Source organism: Camelina sativa, chromosome 20 (genome assembly GCF_030686135.1).
Source record: "Camelina sativa cultivar CO46 ecotype springtype chromosome 20, ASM3068613v1".
Classification (NCBI taxonomy): Eukaryota; Viridiplantae; Streptophyta; class Magnoliopsida; order Brassicales; family Brassicaceae; genus Camelina; species Camelina sativa.
In genome coordinates this window covers 9,889,569-9,913,588 of record NC_141899.1, presented here as the reverse complement: position 1 = coordinate 9,913,588, position 24,020 = coordinate 9,889,569, and the positions used below count along the sequence as shown (strand labels likewise).

Here is a 24,020-nt window from a genome sequence, read left to right as displayed (position 1 = left end):
CAAATACACTTTGTAAACCCGATACAACATGCTTCAAAATTGGTTTGATTGCTATTTAAATACAAAATAATATTGTGTGAAAATAAATTATATAAATACATATAGGATTTATCTTTTTTTTTGTTAAGTAAAATTTTCGTGAATATTAAGACTTTTACCTTTTCAAATACCTTTTATATATAAATCAATATATAATAAAAATTTATTAATTTAAATCAAATTAATCATTATTATATTCACTCGTTACGATTACATTTAATTCAATATCAGACTTAGTAAAACCACATTTTGAACACGCGTATCAAATATATCAAGATTAATTAATAATTATATATTTTTATCATTTTTATTTATTTACAAAAGTTATAAGATTCTGTCATTTGATGTATAATCAAGCCAATGTCAACCGTTTTTTTTTTGTTGGAGTAAGGAAAATGGAAGAAAATAATAATCATAAAATCTTTATATTTACTTAAAAGTTGGTGGTTTTATTTATTAAATCTAGGAAATAATAGAAAACCTTAACTTTTGAATTCATAACAAGGAAAACAGGCATTGGTGATCAATTTATGATCCACCCTTGAAAGAAATACAGCTAATCACATATCATTGCTTACTTTTTATTTTTCCCCTTAATTTAATTGTCGCTACGGCCCACTCCACCTCAAATCACGAATACATAATACTTGGGAGAAAAAAAAAAGAAAAAAAGAAAAGAAATATAATTATCTCTTCACAAACCTCATCCCTCTTCGCTCCTCTCCTCATTCCGCCTCTCTCTCTCTCTCTAGCCACTTTTTAACCCTAGTTTTTCCCGCCGCCATCTGCCATGGCTACCGAGGCGAACCAGCTTCAACAGGCGCAACTCGCGATGGTCCTCGGTTCCGATTCGGCGCCGTTCGAGACGCTAATCTCTCACCTCATGTCTTCTTCCAACGAGCAACGTTCCTCCGCTGAGGCTCTATTCAATCTCGCTAAGCAAAGCAATCCCGATACCCTCGCCTTGAAGCTAGCTCATCTTCTTCAGCTTTCTCCTCATCCCGAAGGTCGTGCCATGGCCGCCGTGCTTCTCCGGAAGCTGTTAACGCGTGACGACGCTTATCTATGGCCTCGTCTCTCCCTCGCCACTCAATCCTCCCTCAAATCTTCGATGTTGTCTTGTATTCAGCGCGAGGAAGCCAAATCGATCTCTAAGAAGATTTGCGATACAGTCTCTGAACTCGCATCGGGGATTTTACCGGAGAATGGATGGCCGGAGTTGCTTCCGTTTGTTTTCCAGTGTGTTCAATCTGATTCCCCTAAATTGCAGGAATCGGCGTTTTTAATCTTTGCGCAATTGTCTCAGTACGTTGGGGAGACTCTGACTCCTCACATCAAGCCTCTCCACACCGTGTTCCTCCAGTGTTTGAGTAGTGACTCTGCAAGCTCCGATGTCAAAATCGCAGCTCTCAACGCCGTCATTAGTTTCGTTCAGTGTCTCTCCAACTCAACGGAGAGAGATAGATTCCAAGATGTTCTGCCTGCCATGATCAGGACGTTGACCGAATCTCTCAACAACGGGAACGAAGCAACTGCACAGGAGGCACTTGAACTTTTGATTGAATTGGCTGGTACTGAGCCACGGTTCCTTAGAAGGCAGCTTCTCGACATTGTTACTTCGATGCTTCAGATCGCAGAGGCTGATTCCTTGGAGGAAAGTACGCGTCATCTTGCGATTGAGTTTTTGGTTACTTTGGCTGAGGCGCGTGAGCGTGCCCCAGGGATGGTTAGGAAACTCCCTCAGTTCATCGACAGGTTGTTCGCTGTCCTTATGAAGATGCTCGAGGATATTGAGGACGATCCTGCTTGGTACAGCGCTGAGACTGAGGATGAAGATGCCGGCGAGACTAGCAACTACAGCATGGGTCAAGAGTGTTTGGATCGGTTAGCAATTTCTTTGGGAGGAAACACCATTGTTCCGGTTGCATATCAGCAGTTTTCTGCTTATTTGACTGCTTCTGAATGGCAGAAACACCATGCTTCTTTGATTGCACTTGCTCAGATTGCTGAAGGTTGCTCAAAGGTATAACTTTCAGTGGTAGCAGTTGAATAACCTGTCTTAAGTCACTTTTTTCCTTTATTGTTTCATTGTTTTTTTGTTTTAATTAGATGTTAGATAAAGATTGATTCTGAGTTGATTTATCTTGGGAGGACTTGCCAAGCACATACATCACTTTGGGGTTTTCAGTCCGATATCTAATATCCTGAACTTTGATATAGGTAATGATAAAAAATCTAGAGCAAGTGGTGGCCATGGTTTTGAGCCAGTTTCAAAGTCCTCATCCTCGAGTAAGGTGGGCTGCTATAAATGCGATTGGACAACTGTCTACGGATTTGGGTCCAGATCTGCAAAACCAACATCATGAGAGAGTGCTCCCCGCACTTGCTGCTGCTATGGATGACTTCCAGAATCCACGAGTGCAGGTAAAAATCCCTTGTTTCTCTGAGATTATAATCTTCTGACACTTCCTAAAGCAGTACCTTGTGACCTTTGCATGTAGGCTCATGCTGCTTCAGCAGTACTCAACTTCAGTGAAAATTGTACACCTGAAATATTGGCACCTTACTTAGACGGAGTAGTGAGCAAGTTGCTTGTGCTACTACAAGTAAGTCCATTGCGTACTTTATTTTCTAATATATATAACTAAAAAAGAGCATATATCTTGCATTCTGTTGAGTTTAAATGATTGACTTGGGATTATAATGGTGCTTCTTATAGAATGGTAAACAAATGGTCCAAGAAGGAGCCTTAACTGCTCTTGCTTCAGTTGCTGATTCATCACAGGTATCTATAAAGAAGTTGTGTAACAACTATTGTTTTCCTTACATGCAACTCTTGATCTAACATAATCTAAATTTGTAGGACCACTTTCAAAAGTATTATGATGCTGTCATGCCTTATCTCAAAACTATTTTGATGAATGCAACTGACAAATCTAAGAGGATGCTTCGTGCCAAATCCATGGAGTGCATTAGTCTTGTTGGAATGGCAGTTGGAAAGGACAGATTTAGGGATGATGCTAGGCAGGTATGCTATGCGTGGGTCAAATCAAACTTTACTTGCTATTAGAACGGATGCTATATGCAGTAATCCTATTCACTGTCGTATGTAAATATTTCACATGTCCATGCCAGGTCATGGAAGTGCTAATGTCCTTGCAAGGGTCTGAGATGGAGGCAGACGATCCAATAACAAGTTACATGTTACAGGTGAATTCTTATAATATGCTAGGTCTCCATGTTATTTATAAACTTAAGTAGGTAAGATCGCTTGCTTACAGTTACCTTACATTTTCGTAGGCATGGGCTAGGCTTTGCAAGTGTCTGGGTCAAGACTTCCTCCCGTACATGACTGTTGTGATGCCTCCTTTGCTTCAGTCAGCTCAACTTAAGCCAGATGTAACAATTACATCTGCTGATTCAGAAGATGAAGCAGAGGATTCTGATGATGAAAGGTTTACATTCTTCTTGACACTTCATCTGATTGTTATCATATCTCTATACCTTGCTTTTATGTAATTCTGATGCATAGAAAAACTAATCTTCTCTATGTTGTTGGAGGTGCAGCTTTCCTGCATTTCTCTTTTCTTGAAATATTTAACTATGCTCAGATACTGTCCATATAATGAAATGATATGTTTTAAGATTATTTTTGTTTTGTTTTACATAACAAGTAACATGCATAATGTTTTTGCTAATTCCATCTATTGATGCAGCATGGAGACCATTATCCTGGGAGACAAAAGAATAGGGATCAAAACAAGTGTTCTAGAGGAAAAGGCAACGGCTTGCAACATGCTTTGTTGCTATGCCGATGAGTTGAAAGAAGGATTTTTTCCTTGGATTGATCAGGTTAGTGTGGTTAAATAACTCCAAATTGTCTCAATATTTGGCATTGTTGTTGGGATCATCGTGTAGACTGAATTTTTATACTATAGGTTGCACCTACACTGGTCCCTTTACTGAAATTCTATTTTCACGAAGAAGTTAGAAGAGCAGCTGTGTCAGGTATATCAGAAAATATATCGTCTATAATCTATATTTTGTTCATTTACAAGTTTCTAAGAAATTGGATAATTTTCTCTCTCTAGCCATGCCGGAACTAATGCGCTCAGCCAAGTTGGCTATAGAGAAAGGAAAATCTGATGGGCGCGATTTATCCTATTTGAAGCAGCTTTCTGACTACATTATTCCAGCCATGCTGGAAGCTTTGCATAAAGTTAGTGTCTGTTCTGTTTTTTTTTCTTCTCTCTTTTGGCTTTGCTTCACTATGTTGATCGGGTGGATGACTGGATTTTATGTAGGAACCTGATACAGAGATCTGTGTGAGTATGTTGGAAGCTATCAATGAATGCTTGCAGGTAAATTTTCATTAGCAAATTTGGTGTAACTTGGGCCTTCTTTTTTATGTGCTTCTTGAATGCTGTACTTTCCCTGGTAGTCATGCTAATTTCTTATTAATTTAGGTCACATATGTAGTTGCTTGTATTTGGAAAGCCAGACTGGCTTTTTATGTTTTCTTTACTTCATCACTTATTCATTCCTTCTGAGCATAGAGTATCGAGAGTGATGAATAATGTTGCAATTTCAGCTGTCCTTATTTTCATCCTTTCCTTAGGTTTAGAGTAAACTATATAGAGCTTATATTGAAGAAGTCTTAATTATGTGCCGTCGTAGAGTAAATCATAGGATTACATTGATAAAATGGTATCTCATAACCTGTGACTGTATTCCAGATCTCCGGAAATCTTTTGGATGAAGGGAAAATTAGATCCATAGTTGATGAGATAAAGCAAGCTATGACAGCAAGCTCTAGTAGGAAGCGAGAGAGGGGAGAGAGGGCCACTGCGGAAGACTTTGACGCTGAAGAGGGAGAGCTTATTAAAGAGGAAAATGAGCAAGAGGAAGAAATTTTTGATCAAGTTAGTTTTTTTGTGATCCACTCTTATTAAATTGAAATATACTGTTGTCAATGTTTTTATTAAATTTTTCGTTTTTGAAATACAGGTCGGTGAAATATTGGGAACACTGGTTAAGACATTCAAAGCCTCATTCCTGCCATTCTTCGATGAATTATCCTCTTACTTAACTCCTATGTGGGTAAGTTGCGCTCATCACTAAAAGTCTTCTATTTTAGGTGCTGGGTGATACTAAGTGGAGAATTTTCATATTCAAGAGTATCTTTTGCTTTTGCTTTGTCAGTGTAGGTGGTTTTTATTATTTCCAGAAGCTTGTACCTAACATATATATGAATAAATATAGTATAGTATTTTGTATTTTGTTAGAAGTTTAGAAATTTTTGGCCCTCTGGTTCAGGTGAATATAGTTTTAGTTTCTAAATCTGTGGCTGTTGCCATTGCTCTGATACAATATTAGTCTTAGTTCGCCTTGGGTTTTCTGTTTTGCTATTGATTGTTAGTTTTGGGATGTGTATTTGTTTAATTCAGGGAAGGGATAAAACAGCTGAAGAGAGAAGGATTGCTATATGCATTTTTGATGATGTAGCTGAACAATGCCGTGATGCTGCCTATAAGTAAGGATACACATTCATTGAATCATTGTACATTTTCAGTTTTCAGCGTTCTTATGTGGTGTCTACCTTATATTCGCTGCGCAGATATTATGATACCTATCTTCCATTTGTACTGGAAGCTTGCAATGACGAGAGCCCAGAAGTTCGACAGGCTGCCGTGTATGGGCTTGGTGTTTGTGCTGAGTTTGGTGGATCTGTATTCAAGCCTCTTGTTGGAGGTATGGTATTCTTTTGCCTGCTGGTAGTTTTTGGGGGTTTGATTTATATTTTGCAGTTAAATAACCGATGTTTTTGTTTCAACAGAGGCTCTGTCAAGATTAAATGTTGTGATACAGCAGCCAAATGCTCGGCAATCTGACAATGCAATGGCATATGATAATGCTGTGTCCGCAGTGGGAAAGATCTGCCAATTTCACCGTGACAGTATCGATTCCTCTCAGGTAGCTTATGATACTTACAAGGTTTCGCGATGGCACTAATACATGTGGTTGCTTCCAGTGATTCACAAGTTACCTTGTTTTGATTTTTTTAGGTACTTCCTGCATGGTTGAACTGTTTACCTCTAAGTAATGATGTCATTGAAGCCAAATTGGTTCATGAACAGCTCTGCTCAATGGTTGAGAGGTAAGCAATGTGGATTCTAAGTTACTTACCTCTTATTTTATTTTTCCTTGTTCTAAAACGCCCTTGGTTGCTGATAAACTTGCAGGCAAGATGTGGACATTTTAGGCCCCAATAACCAGTATCTTCCGAAAATCTTATTAATATTTGCCGAGGTTTGTTTAGTTAATGCTTTTCATGGACAATTTTTATACCTTGATCTTTTGCATTTATCGTACTAATAGAGAAATCAATGTGTCTATTGGCGGCCAGGTGCTTACAGGGACAAATGTGGTGACAGAAGAGACAGCAGGTCGTATGATCAATATATTAAGGCAACTTCAACAGACACTGCCACCATCGGCATTGGCATCAACATGGTCAACACTGAAACCCGAGCAGCAGCTAGCTCTCCAATCCATGCTTTCCTCCTGAAACCACTCCAATCCGGTCTCTTTGTTCATCTACAGTCTTGTGAGCTCTGTCTTCACTACAAAGCGTCGTCAGTTTTGCATTTATGTGTTTAAAAAGCTTTTCTCTTTTGCATTTTTCATCAATTCTTTTTTCGAGAGGGATGATGATGGGTCGGGTCCATCCTTCACAAGTTACAAAATGAAAATTTCTATCTTGACGGTAGGAAGTGTATATTAAGGAGGGAAGGATGAAACTGTTAGTGAAAAGAGTGTCATTGGGGGAAAATTTGGTATGATTCCCCAAATACACATGTTTGGTTGGTGTCGGTGTTGGTTTGGGTTTGTGAGAAGATGAAGTTTTGGTGCTTATACGAGAAAGAAAAAAACAGAAAGATTTGTTTTTTTTTAAGTTCTCTTGTTTTTTTTTTTTGTATGCAAGTGAGAATTTTGGAAGAATGATTCTTTTCTCACATTGCTATTGTTGATTTTGTACTCTTTTGGATATTCTTGGTCTTTTTAATAAAAAATGTCGTGTTTTAATTTTATGATTTCGCTGGCAGACAGCAAGTAAGCAACTAAGTTTGGTCGTTTTAAGTTGTGTCTGGATGAGTTGGTGAGCCGGCCACGAGGGGTCCGTACGAAATGTTGGGACCCCACAACATCACATCTTCACATCTATGATGTATCTCATCTGTGAAGCCTCGTGGGAAAAATACTAGTGTCTCTCATCTCTACTTAAACCATTTTTTAACAAGTTTGTTAGCAATATTTTTATTACAAAAATTAAAAAAAACTAAATTTAAAAAAAAAGAAATATAAAATTTATCCCTTCAATGATAAAGTTCTAACAAAATTTCTAAACTAACTTTAAAAAAAAATTTCAAAGAACTTGTTTTATAAGCAACACTCAAAACAAATCAAAAATTCAGTCTAACTCTCAAACATCCTCTTATTGCACAACAATCACAAAACTAGATCGCAAAAAAGTTGTTACATAGATCTACCTAATCACCATTTCTAAAAGTCTTTAGATAGTAACTTACAGTTTCGGAAATCCAATTCAGATTAATTACTGCAATGGCATAACATTCTTTGCAAATCGACAAGAACATACTTCAGTGAAGAAGAATTTACAGAATAAGGTGCAATTTTTTTTTCTTTTACTCACTAAAACTAAAACTCTACCCATTCACAGGTAAACACGTGCCTGTAAGAATTAACCCTCAAATTGCTTAGCTAAGATATATTTCTTAGCTTATCAACAATTTTTTATTTATTTTTATCTGTTTTATACCTAAATATTTGCTTACATACTCCCACTAGAGATGGTCTTAGTTGTTACTCACTCTGTTTCATAAAAAATGTCATTTTGACACAGTTTTTTTTGTAACAAAAAGAGTGTCATTTTATATTTTCAATGCAGTTTTTAATATTAAATCTTATTTTTATTCCTACTATTTCAGCTTTTATTAATTAGAAAGAGAAATTGTTTTAATGTATTTATAAAAGGTAAAATAGAAATTTATATAATTTTCTTAATCTGTATACATTGTGTCAAAATGACACTCTCTATGAATCAGAGAGTATTTGGATAATATGCCATGTAACTTGAAACATTACTAGAGTTAAATGACGGTTACATTTGTAAAATGTTTCGATGTAACTCATAAGTGGTGTATGTAATAAATTAGTTTAAATGAATTTGTAGAACGAATCAATACAATAAATAAATAGAGGATAAGCAAATCAGTCGCACTACAAACCGCGAAAAAGCGAATAAAGAAGAAGAATAAATCCCGGTAAACTGAGAGACAGTCAAAACTAACAAAGTTAAGACAACAGTACAACACAAATGCACTTTTTATGTTTTCAGGCAAACTCATTAGTAAATATATACATTTACAAAAAAGTAGACAGTAAATGTCTTCTCCTGACTCTTGAGCCGCTTGAATGCCTTCTTAGCCCGCTACAAGAACCACCACCATGGTTTGCTGGGAGGAGGTGGTGGATTCACTCTTCCGTATCTAGGGCGTGGAGGCGGTGGAGATCTCTTGTAGTAGTAGGAGGCAACGGGAGGTTTAGGAGGAGGAAGAGCAGCCGGAGGTCGATAGACCGGAGTAGGAGGAGCCACAGGATGACGATAGACCGGGGATGGAGGAGGAGAATAGTTGTAAAATGAGAATAGCTTTCTGTTGGTGTTTCCCTTAGCAACTGTGATTAAGGTTGCCAAGAGAAACAGTAGGGTGAAGGACAATCTTTGAGACACCATTTTTTCAGGTTAGTATTTGTCTTCTTAATGTTAAGAATCACTTATATAGATATTTATTGTCATCTCTCTTGGAGTAGAGGTTTCCCACTAACTTGAAGATTTTGTCAATATCATACATAATTGATAATTTCGTAAAAGTATATATCTTGGTCGGCTTAATTTGCATTTTAGAAATCTCCTTCTATCATTGAGGCCTCCCTCTAAACATTAAGCTCAATTAAGTCTTCAGATGCTATGGTTTGTTCATTGTTGAATTAAATATTCCCCATCCCATGCCAAGAAACAAACACATCATACCGTACTTGTCTTTTGCACATTTTTTATATTAAGAAAACTAGAAAATGGTAAGCACGCCAATAATACATGGAACCCACATAAAACCTCCGAATGTTTCTCAGGAATACCCAAAAACCAAACAGTTATATAAAAATCATTAACTGTATGCATCATCATCATCACTAAAATAACAAGAACAAATCTTCAGAAAGACGAGGCACCCACTAAGACTTGACCCCAAAAGTATACCAACACACATAACCAAAAATTTAACCTATGCATCCCTATAAGTACGTATTTTCAACGTCTACAGACAGATTCATACACAAAAAAAAAATGGAACGTCAACAACCTCAAAAGCAGAAAACAAAAGAGAAGAGCAAAGGCAACAAGACGAAGTTCGTGGGAGTTAGGCAAAGGCCTTCAGGGAAATGGGTGGCAGAGATCAAAGACACGACACAAAAGATACGGATGTGGCTCGGAACCTTTGAGACTGCAGAAGAAGCAGCTCGAGCCTACGATGAAGCCGCCTGTCTCTTACGTGGCTCCAATACTCGAACCAATTTCGCTAACCATTTTCCAAACAACTCACAATTGTCTTTGAAGATCAGAAACCTCCTTCACCAGAAGCAGAGCATGAAACAGCAGCAACAACAGCAGCACAAACCCGTTTCTTCTTTTGCGGAATGCAATATCAACTACACCTCTGCTGCTGCTACTAGTATCACCACAACCACCACGACCACTACGGCTATACCACTCAATGATGTGTACCGCCCGGATTCGTCAGTCATTGGGCTACCAGAAACAACCGGTCACCAGCATCCTTACTCGTGGCCCCTTGTCTCTGGATTCAACCATCTGGTCCCTATGGCTCAGGGAGGGGAAGAAACACATGGACATCTCAACGATCACAACTCAACCGATCAACATTTGGGTCTTGCTGAAATCGAAAGACAGATATCAGCATCCCTATATGCAATGAATGGACCTAACAGTTACTATGACAGCATGAATGCCGAATATGCAATCTTCGATCCTACCGATCCCATTTGGGATCTCCCTTCACTCTCCCAACTCTTCTGCCCTACATGATTCCACTTTACTTTTCCTGACTAATTCATGTAATTTTTTGGATCATGATCCATGAATGTAAAGTAGAACACATCTCTACAGTGTCCCAATAGACAAGATTGTACCTAAAGTCAAAATGGACATTGTAAGAAGAGAATGAAGGTTTGGTACAACAAAAAATGCTTGATAATGATGAACTCGGGATCTTCCCCAATGGTCGCTTTACCAATGAAAATGTATCGAACCGAGATAAAACACAAAAGGCAGAGGAAGTTCAATGGATATTGTACAGGATTTAAACAAACATGTAATCAACAAGAATCATAAGTGAAAACATTTAAAAAAAAAAAAAAACTTTTTGGATGCTCATTGTTCGATCGAAGGTCTCAATAGTCTTCACCTTCATCCTCTTCGTCGTCTCCACCTTCAGCACCCACTTCTTCGTAATCTTTCTCCAATGCAGCCAAGTCTTCACGTGCCTCAGAGAATTCACCTTCTTCCATTCCCTCACCGACATACCAATGCACAAACGCCCTCTTGGCATACATAAGATCAAACTTGTGGTCGATCCTTGAGAACACCTCAGCGACTGCTGTGTTGTTGCTGATCATACATACAGCTCTCTGGACCTTAGCGAGGTCACCTCCCGGAACAACAGTTGGAGGCTGGTAGTTGATTCCACATTTGAACCCGGTGGGGCACCTGATAAAAAACAAGACACATGTCAAATTAATTGTTTATAAACAAAACAGCATGAAACTGGAAACAATAGCAATTTGTTCCATTTCAAGATCATACCAGTCAACAAACTGAACGGTTCTCTTTGTCTTGATGGTACCAACAGCAGCATTAACATCTTTAGGAACAACATCTCCACGGTACATCAAACAACAGGCCATGTATTTTCCGTGCCTGGGGTCACACTTTGCCATCATGCTAGATGGCTCAAACACGGCATTAGTGATCTCAGGGACTGATAGCTGCTCATGGTATGCCTTTGCGGCTGAGATGACTGGTGCATAGGACGACAACATGAAATGGATACGGGGATACGGGACAAGATTGGTCTGGAACTCAGTGATATCGACATTGATAGCTCCATCAAACCTCAGCGATGTTGTCAAGGATGATATGATCTGAGATATCAACCTGTTCAAGTTGGTGTAGGTTGGCCTCTCAATATCTAGGGATTTGCGGCAAATATCATAGATGGCTTCATTATCCAAAAGGACAGCAACATCGGTGTGTTCAAGTAGGGAATGCGTCGAAAGAACACTGTTGTAAGGCTCCACAACAGCAGTAGAAACCTGAGATCACAGGGCAATGCATTCAAAAACCAAGACTCATCCATCAAAGAAACATGTAATGCAAAGAGAGCTCTTTCTGAAAAAGGTACCTGAGGAGAAGGGTAAATGGTGAATCCAAGTTTAGACTTCTTTCCATAATCTACAGACAAACGTTCTAACAAGAGAGAACCCAATCCGGAACCCGTACCACCACCAACAGCATTAAACACCAAAAACCCTTGCAAACCAGTACAGTTGTCTGCTAATTTCCTCACACGATCAAGGCAAAGGTCCACAATCTCCTTTCCAACTGCAATCATATAAGAATTAAGTACCATTCCAAAGAACCCTAACAAATTAACACTAACAAGTTAACACAAGCAGGAAATGGATTCTCACCAGTGTAATGGCCTCTGGCGAAGTTGTTAGCAGCATCTTCTTTACCAGAAATGAGCTGCTCCGGGTGGAAAAGCTGGCGGTAAGTACCGGTACGAACTTCGTCGATAACAGTAGGCTCAAGATCAACGAAAACAGCCCTAGGAACATGCTTCCCAGCACCAGTCTCGCTAAAGAAGGTGTTGAAAGCATCGTGCGCAACACCAACTGTAGTATCACTACAATATAAATCAAAAACATTCTTCGTCTCTCAATAAACCTTTCCGATTACAACAGAAACAGAGTAGAAATTAGGGTTTATAAAATACCTGGGCATCATGCCATCAGGCTGGATTCCATGTTCGAGGCAGTAAAGCTCCCAGCACGAGTTCCCGACTTGAATCCCAGCTTGTCCGATATGAATGCTTATGATTTCCCTCATCTTCGCTCAGTCGAAGTAAACCCTAATTTCCGAGAGCGATGATCCTCTTCTTCGACGGCCGGAGAAATTTGAAGGGAGCCAGCGAGCGAGATCTTGGATTTTTATTATTTTTTGTTGTTTCGGATGGATTTTGAGGGAAAAATGATTATTTATTGAATGGGATTTGATAATTTAGTTGGGGTCCGCCAAGTTGTGACAGCCTGCCCCCTTGAGGGACTTGGCATCGACAAAATACGTGAGATTCGATCTGGATCTCGATCTCCTTTTTTTCTTTTTGTAATTTTGATCCGGTTTAGTTATTTACCGGTTTTTTTTTTTGGTGTTATCGTTATCGTTATGACTGTTTTGAGGTGGAAACAAAAAAATAGCATAACCGAAATAGAAAATGAAATTTCGGGTTTAGTGGTTTAACTCTATTGGTTTAATCAATTTGTATTTGTAAGATATTTTTGTTTTGCGTTAGCGCCAAACTGAATTTTGTCATCCTGGCTGTAAGGTTGTCCATGTTGATAAATAAAGAAGAGATCAATGACTGAATTTTCTGTGTATTGCTTTGGACCTAAAGGTCGAATATATATACAGCTTTACAAATCTTGAGGATCAAGTTAAGAGAATATACGATAAGTAAAGACTAAATATACACATGTCTAAAATATGTAAACATTCTATTCTCTATCCTCCATTACATGTTGTAGTGTATTATGATTTTAATTCTGTTTTAAATATTTTTTTCTTCTTTTCTTTTTTATTAAAAATAAAATACATAATTTATAGTAATTTTTTGACTTGTAGAATTTGAATTCAAGGTTTTAAGTTTTTTTTTTTAACGAGTGTGGGCTGAGTTACGGTGATTCAGTGACATAAATGATTTGAACGATGGGGAAAGAACAAATCATATTAATTGATCAATCTAGACTAAGTTTAATTATGGTTTTAAACCTGTCTATCTTTCTCTTGCAAATTTGATCTTTGTTGTCTTTATTGTATCCAACCAAGAGGTTGTAGACTTTGTAAGCTTTTCTCTTTTTTGGAATTGAATTAAATCAAATATCTTTGTCCAAACAAAAAAAAAGACTACATTGGATGCATTCAGATAGTTAGCTAGGTTGCGAGTCTAAATGACACTAAGTTGGAGGACCTAGTCCCTAGTGGTTCATCAAAGATGTGGACTGTGGAGAGTACTTCTAGTTCTTTTGTTATTTATTTTGGGACCATATCTTAAAGGATGTTTGTATCAGAGTATTGGAGAGCTGATATTTACTTTTTGACCGTGAATTTTCTTTTCAGTATAAGTGTTTTAATACTTCATGAACAAGGTAGGAGTAACAAAATTCCTATCACATCTAAAATATTTAATTTTGTGAAGTTTGTATGCTTTTAAGCGATTTGCAATCTATCTTTAGTTTGTTTCCTACTATTTCGGTTGGCATTCTCCATCTCTAGGGTTTTAAGGACTTTTTATCTTTACTTTCCTAGTCATTTTTTTATGAATGATAACTACTCATATTTTCTTTTATAGTTATTTTCCTAGTCATGTTGTTCAACTATACATAGAAGAAAGTCTCATGATTATAACTTGGTGAAATGGTGCATGTGATGGAAAAATCACTAGTGGTTAATGAGTTCTCTACTAAGTGAACCAAAAGCTTAGAGCATCTGCATTGGTAAATATTAAGTAGGTTTCTCAAAATTTTTTATTTTAATCAATTTTATATAAAATTATTATTTAGTTAAATAACAAATCAGAAAATAAAATCTAATCAGTTAAAATTAGTCAAGTGTCCAAAACAGTTTTTCACATTTTCTTCTACTTTTTTTTTACCTTTTATTTTTTAATTGGTGAGAAACTACTTGAAAAACCTTCAATGCACATGATCTTACTATTTATCATTTTGAGGTTAAGTACATATAATGATTATGTAGTTATTTTGATAATTATTTTTGTTTAAAAGGATCATTGAATCGTTGAATCCGTACATACAGTTAGAGAAAATGGGTTAAATAGCAAATTAACCATATATCTTATGGCCTTGCAAATAGAGCCTGGAAAAGGTGGGTTATCCTTAGCCAATCGGTTAGCCATTCTGATAATATCGATGTCCCTAATTCGTGCACCTGTGTATAAAAGAAATATCACAAATCTAACACTTCATGAACAAGATAAGATTAACAAAATTCCTATCACATCCAAAAGATTTAATTTTGTGAAGTTGGTATGCCTTTAAGCGATTTTCAATCTATCATTAGTTTGCTTCCTACTATTTCGATTGGCATTCTCCATCTCTAAGGTTTTTAGGACATATTATCTTTGTTTTTGTTATAGTTACTTTCTTAGTCAATTTTATATGAATGATAATTACTCATATTTTATTTTATTTCCATGAAAGTTCTATTGTTGTTGTTCATCGATACATTGAAGAAAGTCTCGTAATTATAATTTGTTGAAATGGTGCATGTGATGGAAAAAATCACTAGAGGTTAATGAGTTCTCTACTAAGTGAAACAAAAGCTAATTAGAGCATCTGCATTGGTAAATATTATAGTAAGTGGGTTCCTCAAAATATTTTATTTAATCATTTTATAAAATTATTATTTAGTTAAATAACAAATCAAAAAAATAAAATTTAAAATTAACCATGTGTTCAGAATCGTTTCTCACATTCTGTCTTACTTTTTTTGTTACTTTTTATTTTTTTAATTAGTGAGAAACTACTTTAAAAACCCTTAATGCACATGATCTTATTATTTATTCTTTTTGAGGTTAAGTATGTATAATGATTATGTAATTATTTAGATAAATATTTTTGTTTAAAAGGATTACTGAATCGTTGAATCCGTGCATACAGTTAGAGAAGTGGGTTAGAGAGCAAATTAATCATATACTAGTATCTTATAAGTTATAATAAAATATTTTAAAGGAAATTTAGTCATCCAACAAACAAACAAATAAACTGCATAATCCTAAGACAACCAAAGAAAATATATTAGAGCGACATATGGAGAGATAAAGGTAAAAATTTGAGTTCATGATCTGGACAATCAAATTGGTACGAAACATCCAAGTAGAACAGACAACATCATGAGAGAATCCACGAATCAAAAGTGAGTACATACATGACCGTCGTCGCATAGTGCGTGAATTCATAACTTGGTAGTACATTTGGTGGGTCTCTAACTCTATATGGATTAGATTGACGAATTGTTTGATTAAATCTGCCATAAACACAATTATTTCACGTGACTTATCTCTCACAAACACAAAATAATTGGATATAGAGAAAACAACGTATTGAAAAAAAAAAATCCATTATATGTATAAAGTGATTTCTGTGTGTGTGTATTAAATGTCCATCCGTAAGGATTTATAATTTCATTGACTCATATAAATTTTCATCATTTATTATTTCACTGACTGAAATTGATGATCTAAAAAACAATTACTAATATTGTCAACTCCAAAAAATCTGTACGTGACTTTTGGTCATCATAAAGATCAACACACCAACTCGCAAAAGAAAAAAACACATTGAACCGGATAAATATACCAGCCTCACACCGGTGTAAGTAGATCGATCCTTAATTAGCGTAAACCAGTCCGGTTCAATTATGACATTGTCTCTCCGCTTACCGCTTAAGATATTTTTTCTATGCCAGCCAAAGTTGAGACACTGTTTACTTATTACATGAACTGGATCGTGTGGGCAAATATTTTAAAAATAAAAAATCCATTTTTCGAACAAAAGCGAGCCGTGGGACCCAAGGCAGGCTGTCACAAATGGCGGACCCCAACTAATTATCAAATCCAATTAATTTTAAAATAATTAATTATTATTGTTCCTCACGAAATATAAAGTGACCTAATGCAACCAAAAAATAAAATTAAAAAAAAAACTTGAAAAAGAAGATCTCGCTCACCGCCTCACTTCCTCATTTCCTCGCCTCCTCGATCTCCGTGTTCCTTTCTCCGTCTGTCCTTCCCAGAGTATCGCTCGAAATTAGGGTTGCTTCTACTGAGCGAAGATGAGGGAAATCATAAGCATTCATATCGGACAAGCTGGGATCCAAGTCGGGAACTCATGCTGGGAGCTTTACTGTCTCGAACATGGAATCCAGCCTGATGGCATGATGCCCAGGTATTTTATAAATCCTAATTTCGTTCGTTTCTACTCTGTTTCTGTTGTAATCGGAAAGGTTTTTTAAGAGACGAAGAATGTTTTGATTATATTGTAGTGATACTACAGTTGGTGTCGCGCACGATGCCTTCAACACTTTCTTTAGCGAGACTGGTGCTGGGAAGCATGTTCCTAGGGCTGTGTTCGTTGATCTTGAGCCTACTGTTATCGACGAAGTTCGTACTGGTACTTACCGCCAACTTTTCCACCCGGAGCAGCTCATTTCTGGTAAAGAAGATGCTGCCAACAACTTCGCCAGAGGCCATTACACTGGTGAGTATCCATTTCCTTCTTGTGTTGCCTTAATTTGTTAGGGTTCTTTTGGGATGGTGCTTAATTCTTATATGATTGCAGTTGGAAAGGAAATTGTGGATCTCTGCCTTGACCGTGTGAGGAAATTAGCGGACAACTGTACTGGCTTGCAAGGGTTTTTGGTTTTCAATGCTGTTGGTGGTGGTACTGGTTCTGGATTGGGTTCTCTCTTGTTAGAACGTTTGTCTGTTGATTATGGAAAGAAGTCTAAACTTGGATTCACCATCTACCCTTCTCCTCAGGTACCTTTTTCAGAAAGAGCTCTCTTTGCATTACATGTTTCTTTGATGGATGAGTCTTGGTTTTTGAATGCATTGCCCTGTGATCTCAGGTTTCTACTGCTGTTGTGGAGCCTTACAACAGTGTTCTTTCGACGCATTCCCTACTTGAACACACCGATGTTGCTGTCCTTTTGGATAATGAAGCCATCTATGATATTTGCCGCAAATCCCTAGATATTGAGAGGCCAACCTACACCAACTTGAACAGGTTGATATCTCAGATCATATCATCCTTGACAACATCGCTGAGGTTTGATGGAGCTATCAATGTCGATATCACTGAGTTCCAGACCAATCTTGTCCCGTATCCCCGTATCCATTTCATGTTGTCGTCCTATGCACCAGTCATCTCAGCCGCAAAGGCATACCATGAGCAGCTATCAGTCCCTGAGATCACTAATGCCGTGTTTGAGCCATCTAGCATGATGGCAAAGTGTGACCCCAGGCACGGAAAATACATGGCCTGTTGTTTGATGTACCGTGGAGATGTTGTTCCTAAAGATGTTAATGCGGCTGTTGGTACCATCAAGACAAAGAGAACCGTTCAGTTTGTTGACTGGTATGATCTTGAAATGGAACAAATTGCTATTGTTTCCAGTTTCATGCTGTTTTGTTTATAAACAATTAATTTGACATGTGTCTTGTTTTTTATCAGGTGCCCCACCGGGTTCAAATGTGGAATCAACTACCAGCCTCCAACTGTTGTTCCGGGAGGTGACCTCGCTAAGGTCCAGAGAGCTGTATGTATGATCAGCAACAACACAGCAGTCGCTGAGGTGTTCTCAAGGATCGACCACAAGTTTGATCTTATGTATGCCAAGAGGGCGTTTGTGCATTGGTATGTCGGTGAGGGAATGGAAGAAGGTGAATTCTCTGAGGCACGTGAAGACTTGGCTGCATTGGAGAAAGATTACGAAGAAGTGGGTGCTGAAGGTGGAGACGACGAAGAGGATGAAGGTGAAGACTACTGACACCTTTTCTCAAGATAGTTGCAACCAAAACAGTTTTTTTTTTTTTCGTTTATCTGTTGTCACTTTTGATTCTTGTTGATTACTACTACATGTTTGTCTTAATCCTGTACAATATTCGTTCAAACCCTCATGTTTTATCTCGGTTCGATACATTTTCATTGGTAGAGCGACCATTTTGGAAGATCCCGAGTTCAATATCAAGCTTTGGTTGTACCAAACTTCTGTTATATTGTTAAAATTGTCCATATTTTCTTTTGAGTATAGTAGTAATCGTGTTTATCTCGGATCACCAACATCTAGTAGCGTGCTATGAGATTCAACTAATTCTAACGAACCACGTTGAATCACGCAAATGGGCATATCATTCTCTTTTAATTATTTTTGACATCACGCAAATGGGCATCAGTACTGTTATCAAATTGCATCAGAAATACTACTTTCTCTACTGGTCCACTAGCCAAAATACGGCGTGAAAAATGCCAAAAAATCATTGAACAAGTAAATTTAAAAAACCACTACAACAAATTGAAGAATTCTATTGGACCCTATATAACATTCACGAAATTTAAACTTAATAATTATTAGAAAATTAGAATGGACGAATTGCTGCTAATCCTAAAAACTAATTTAAATTGTTAACGAGATTTAAGTGAAGGCGTAATAAATAAACTTTAAATACTTTAGGATAGCGTTAGCGTAAAAACTGAAAAGTGAAGTCCAAATTAATAATTTTCGTAGGGGTATTTTCGTCATAATTGATAATCTTGAAAAAAAAATGTAAATGGCCAAATTTTTGGAAAAAGCTTCTTTCTTTTTAATTTTCCCATTTATTTTTAGATCAGATCTGATAAGAATAAGAAAAATACAAGGGTTTGTTTGGTGCAGTTTAGTTCAGTTGGGTACAGTCAATTAATATATAAAGCCCACAAAGCTTTCACTACTTCATCTCTTTCTCCACCAAGTGTATCTCTCTCTCTCTCTCCTTCTCCTTCTCCGCGAAATCTCTCTTCCTTGTGGATTTCGTTTGAGTCCGTACCGAAAAAAGAAAGCAAAAGAGAGGAGATGGCGGAAGAGAAGAAAGCTCCAATTGGTGTCTGGACTACTATCAAGCCTTTCGTTAATGGCGGTACCTCTGGTATGCTCGCTACTTGCGTCATCCAGCCGATCGATATGATCAAGGTACATAAAATGATTCCGGATTCATTTGTTTTGTCTATCATCATATCTTTTGTCGAACCTTATCTATGCGTACAATTCTTACTTGATTTGCTGATTCTGGTAAATTTGCGAAATCTGTAAAATGTGTTCTCATCAGATCCGAGTCTGGAGATTTTATCTCTCAGATCTGAGTTTTGTTTTCAGGCTAAGAAATCAAATCTCATTTCTCCGTACTCGTTTGTGTTTGAATTGTTGCTGTAACAATGTTTAGCTGAGAGCTTTTTGTTCAGATCTGGATTTTTTATTTGAATTACAGTTGTTAGGTGCATCACAATGTCTGTGTTAATAAGATTTTTGAATGATGTGAATCTAATGAGCTAACACTTTGTTTATGGTTGTGAAGGTGAGGATTCAACTAGGTCAGGGATCTGCCGCCAGTGTTACCACGACTATGTTGAAGAATGAGGGTTTTGGTGCCTTTTACAAGGTATTGATTTATATTTCTAAATTTTGATAAGATCTATCTTGATGCATTTACGTAGTATGTTTTCTATTTAATATTCATGACTTCTGTTGATCTGTAACTGATATGATTTCTGCATTTCTGGGTCTGATTCTCAGCTATTTAGAGAATTGATTTCTGCTATGAATGTCTCCTGAGCTTTATTTGATGTGAACTTTTCCAATAGGGGTTATCTGCTGGTTTGTTGAGGCAAGCAACTTACACCACTGCCCGTCTTGGATCATTCAAGTAAGTTAGTCATTTGTGGATTGTCTTGATTTAGTTTTTATTGCATTATGGTTACGGATAAATCATATTTTCTCCTGTCATTATATCTTATTAGGATGCTGACTGCAAAGGCAAGTGAGGCTAATGATGGAAAGCCACTACCGTTGTATCAGAAGGCTCTCTGTGGTCTTACAGCTGGTGCTATTGGTGCTACCGTTGGTAGTCCAGCCGATCTAGCACTTATCAGAATGCAAGCTGACAATACTTTGCCGTTAGCTCAGCGCAGGAATTATACCAATGCCTTCCATGCGCTGTACCGTATTAGCGCTGATGAAGGAGTTTTAGCACTTTGGAAAGGTTGTGGGCCTACTGTGGTCAGAGCGATGGCTTTGAACATGGGAATGCTTGCATCTTATGATCAAAGTGCTGAATACATGAGAGATAATCTTGGTCTTGGGGAGACATCTACGGTTGTAGGTAAGCTGCTTTTCCAAGTTTCTCATACAGTAAGAAGTTATTTTTCTTCTTCTATGAGCTGAACTTTGCTTTAAATAAATGTAGATAGCGGTTAGAGTCAAGGTTCCTTAGAATCGTCTTGGAAATTCAAATTTATAGCAAATATCTCCTGATTACGTGAGTGTTGTGTTATCATAACACAACTGTGTGTGTTTGACTTAATCAAATCTACCAATGTAAATACTTGATTAATGAGAGGAGTTTTGAAACTCTCCACCATGGCCCAAACCCAGATCCTAGACCAATTCAGTATTGATCCCAATGCATAATCCTTGCTTCTTTTCGACCCTTCAGCTTTCAACTAGCCCTGAGGTCTATTGCTGATCTGGTAAAACCATATTTTTCTGCTAAATTTCCTAGGTTAGTTACAACTGTTCTGCACTAGACTTAATAAGAAAGCCTTGTCAGTTTTGTTTTGTGTTCATGTAGTCCCTATATCGTATATAGATGTTTCAATTTGATGGTTGTGTGATAATTTGTTCCCTTTGGCAGGAGCAAGTGCTGTTTCGGGTTTATGCGCTGCGGCCTGCAGTCTGCCATTTGACTTTGTCAAAACTCAGATTCAGAAAATGCAACCGGATGCTCAGGGCAAGTATCCATACACAGGTTCGCTTGACTGTGCGATGAAAACCTTAAAGGCAGGAGGACCTTTGAAATTCTACACAGGTTTCCCTGTTTACTGTGTCAGGATCGCCCCTCACGTCATGGTATAATAACTCTCTTCCTTTTTTTTTTTAAATGCTATTCTACGAATCACTGCGGGAATGTCTCTGAGATCGTTGATGATCGGGTTTTCTTTTCGCAGATGACATGGATCTTCCTGAACCAGATTACCAAATTTCAAAAGACGATTGGTCTGTAATCTGAGAGGAACGAAGACATCAGCCAAAAATAAGATCAGAAGAACGAAAACACAATTGGAATTGTGTTCATTTGCCTTTTAATCATATACATCATCTGCCTTGAAGCGCATATTATTGTAGCTCTTTTGAGACACTTTAACTTTTGTTTTTTCTTTCTGTTGAGGGTCGGTGATTTGTCCGCTGAATTTATAAATTTTCCTCTTGGGTGGGAAGTCTAAGACACAAACCAGGGATTTTTTAAAGTTTTACTATGAACTATGAAGTAACTAAAAAATTTCTCTCAGCAATTTTTGGAACATTCGAAAATAATAAATTTGAGTGATGTAACGTAGACAAGCTTGTTTTCTCTACACTAATAAAATGCCAAGTGCAGGATTCCAAAAGATTTGTATCGAATCACTAAACATTTGCTACACCAGCAGACAAGAACATTGCCCCAAAACTCAGCCGATCACAATCCAACAACACCTGTAGGCTCTAAGTAAGAAACATGCCTATTTTGCAACAACTTCTTTGTGAGCTTTGAATGATAGAATCACATTCCAAGCCAAAGCCACTACGTTTGAAGCGAGCACCTGCAATGATTCATATATAAGACATCGATTATCCTCAGAGCCAGTGAACAAACTTAACCCAGAATGGTGAAGAATAACATCAGTTGATAGGAAAATCTTTCTAAGCCTATTAGATAATGTCATTCTAGTGTCAATTATGCGAAAATGTATGCTTTTATCAAGTGCTCAATAACATGAAACCACCTAAAATAAGTTGTTGCTGGTTATGACGAGTCAAAGATTATACTAAGTAGAGAGAATTGACAGCGTATTATGTGCAATATGTTTGAAGCATAATTATCTTTAACTGTACTGAATTGTTCACACACTCCTATTTCATGTTGTCACAGAGTTAAGTATCAAACCTGGAAGTTCTGTGGAACAAATCTGAAGTTAAGAAACTGAAATGGTATCCATAGCTGCCAATTTGCTAGCACTGCACCAGTCCACTCCTACACAATCAGCAATTAATGAATCCAATTAGAATATCAATAAAACGACACAAATTCAAAATTTAGGCTCCTGCACTATGCAATAAACATTCTTGTCTTTAATTAGCTTTCAATCCAACCTGCTGTAGCTTCGGTATGACATTTGATGGTTTTCCTTCAAGTGTCACAACTGCTGATAAGAAAACTCCAACAAATATAGGAGCAAATACAAACTGCAAAAAAGTTTTTTTTTTTTGTTGTTGTTAACACGTTGAAGCAAAATGGGAAGAGAATGGTTAAGACAGAAAATAAGAAAAATTTGCCTACCTGATCCAGTAAAAGTCGTATAACTGCGCCTGATAATCCGGACGCTGTCACCACTTTGCTCAAATACAAATACCTGATGAGTTTGGGAGAATTCAGAGAGCAGAAAATAAGCATAAGTCTCTTCAACTGAACTTCCACTTAGCAGGAAAATAAATAATATAGCTTTTGTGGTGTCATAAGAGTGAAAGGACCACAGAAATACCAGAAATGCAATGCTGGACCGACTAGCCCTAAGCCCAAGGCGGTGAACGTGAGTGTCCTCTTCTTGTCCAGCGATGAGGTCTTATCGATTGTAAGCTACAACCAAATGTAACACAAATAAGCAATGTTGCTTAACCAATAACCACATAGCTAGCATAATATGACAAAGCAAAGAATAGAAATAGATGATTTTACAACAATATCCAGTCTTTTCGGGTCTATTAGCTTCCATTCCAACTTTTAAAAAGTGAAGCAAGCAAGAACAATTCATATGCAACAGTAAATTATCTAAACATATATGATTCATTCAATCGAAAAATACATAATGAAGCTAATGAATACTTTATCTCGACATATCCTGAAAAATGAGAATCCAAACTTCAAAGATCAGATAACTACTGAGATTGAAGAACACCATTAAGAGAGTTACCTGACAGATCAAATCTCCAATGAGAGTCAAAAGTGCTGAGGTCACAGCTTTGGTCAAAACAGGAGAATCTGAGAGAAGAGCCAAGTACCTGAAGCAAGCACCACATAAATCAAAACCAAAAGTCACACAAATTGTATTCATGTTTAATTCAAAAGCAAGATAAGAGTTTTGTGAGTATTGTTAACTAACATCCATAAAAATTTGAATTTTGGGTTTAAAGGAAACAGCTTTACACAAAAATGGAATAGAGAGAGTAGAAAGTAAGAAAAGTTTACCATGAGAGGAATGACCACTTCTTCTCGTTTCCGCCGCTACCTTCATCGTCACCTCCACCGCCGGAACCACCACCACCTGAACCACCTAACCCGCCGGAGCCACCTGAACTTCCACCTGAGACTGAAGAGACCCGACCCAAATGCCCAAACCCAGTCCTGGAACGTCCAGACCAATAGCTACGACCAGAATTCAGTGAACCAACATTGTTGTACCCAAACGAAAGAGCCCTGCTCGAACCAGCTTCAGTTCGAGTCCTTCTACCAAAATACGAAGTGTGATTACCGGAAAACCCTAGAGAATTGAAAGGGAGTGGTGGTTTCCGGGTTAAAGTGATGGAGTTAAGCATCGTGGTTTCGTCTCGTCTGGTCTGTACTGAACGGTGACTCTTGTATTTTTACAACTCCTGAATCCTGAAGTCGTGGTTGAAACTCGAAAAACATGAATTTTAGCTTCTAGAGGTGTTTTGGGCTTCTTTATTAATGGGCTTTTAT

General features: G+C 37.4%; 6 protein-coding genes across 6 annotated transcripts; 4 read left to right on the top strand and 2 right to left on the bottom strand.

The window, feature by feature from the left end:
* The first annotated feature begins 597 nt into the window (after positions 1 to 597).
* LOC104770352 (uncharacterized) lies at positions 598 to 7,130 on the top strand. The gene is made up of 19 exons (XM_010494757.3): positions 598 to 2,062; positions 2,260 to 2,463; positions 2,541 to 2,645; positions 2,759 to 2,824; positions 2,903 to 3,067; positions 3,175 to 3,249; positions 3,340 to 3,494; positions 3,756 to 3,891; positions 3,978 to 4,047; positions 4,131 to 4,258; positions 4,344 to 4,400; positions 4,776 to 4,961; positions 5,047 to 5,139; positions 5,487 to 5,572; positions 5,657 to 5,790; positions 5,876 to 6,012; positions 6,105 to 6,196; positions 6,282 to 6,348; positions 6,446 to 7,130. Exons 1-19 carry the CDS (start codon positions 830 to 832, stop codon positions 6,605 to 6,607), a joined length of 3,351 nt encoding a protein of 1,116 aa, XP_010493059.2. The 5' UTR covers positions 598 to 829; the 3' UTR covers positions 6,608 to 7,130.
* A 1,350-nt stretch (positions 7,131 to 8,480) lies between these two features.
* On the top strand, positions 8,481 to 10,588 carry LOC104770350 (ethylene-responsive transcription factor RAP2-11). The gene has a single exon (XM_010494755.3). The coding sequence runs from the start codon at positions 9,407 to 9,409 to the stop codon at positions 10,223 to 10,225; it is 819 nt and encodes a 272-aa protein (XP_010493057.2). The 5' UTR covers positions 8,481 to 9,406; the 3' UTR covers positions 10,226 to 10,588.
* On the bottom strand, positions 10,368 to 12,578 carry LOC104770351 (tubulin alpha-5 chain). Its single transcript, XM_010494756.2, has 5 exons — positions 12,195 to 12,578; positions 11,890 to 12,104; positions 11,601 to 11,800; positions 11,003 to 11,511; positions 10,368 to 10,906 (listed from the first exon to the last, which is right to left on the bottom strand). Exons 1-5 carry the CDS (start codon positions 12,305 to 12,307, stop codon positions 10,591 to 10,593), a joined length of 1,353 nt encoding a protein of 450 aa, XP_010493058.1. The 5' UTR covers positions 12,308 to 12,578; the 3' UTR covers positions 10,368 to 10,590.
* A 3,569-nt stretch (positions 12,579 to 16,147) lies between these two features.
* On the top strand, positions 16,148 to 18,261 carry LOC104770349 (tubulin alpha-5 chain). The gene is made up of 5 exons (XM_010494754.2): positions 16,148 to 16,440; positions 16,538 to 16,752; positions 16,834 to 17,033; positions 17,123 to 17,631; positions 17,728 to 18,261. The coding sequence occupies exons 1-5, from the start codon at positions 16,328 to 16,330 to the stop codon at positions 18,041 to 18,043; spliced, it is 1,353 nt and encodes a 450-aa protein (XP_010493056.1). The 5' UTR covers positions 16,148 to 16,327; the 3' UTR covers positions 18,044 to 18,261.
* A 598-nt stretch (positions 18,262 to 18,859) lies between these two features.
* LOC104770347 (mitochondrial dicarboxylate/tricarboxylate transporter DTC) lies at positions 18,860 to 21,597 on the top strand. The gene is made up of 6 exons (XM_010494751.3): positions 18,860 to 19,222; positions 19,605 to 19,688; positions 19,891 to 19,952; positions 20,047 to 20,408; positions 20,940 to 21,154; positions 21,253 to 21,597. The coding sequence occupies exons 1-6, from the start codon at positions 19,106 to 19,108 to the stop codon at positions 21,307 to 21,309; spliced, it is 897 nt and encodes a 298-aa protein (XP_010493053.1). The 5' UTR covers positions 18,860 to 19,105; the 3' UTR covers positions 21,310 to 21,597.
* On the bottom strand, positions 21,598 to 23,977 carry LOC104770348 (protein sym-1). Its single transcript, XM_010494753.3, has 7 exons — positions 23,529 to 23,977; positions 23,254 to 23,341; positions 22,825 to 22,919; positions 22,623 to 22,695; positions 22,436 to 22,528; positions 22,230 to 22,316; positions 21,598 to 21,885 (listed from the first exon to the last, which is right to left on the bottom strand). Exons 1-7 carry the CDS (start codon positions 23,873 to 23,875, stop codon positions 21,805 to 21,807), a joined length of 864 nt encoding a protein of 287 aa, XP_010493055.1. The 5' UTR covers positions 23,876 to 23,977; the 3' UTR covers positions 21,598 to 21,804.
* Positions 23,978 to 24,020: the final 43 nt, after the last annotated feature.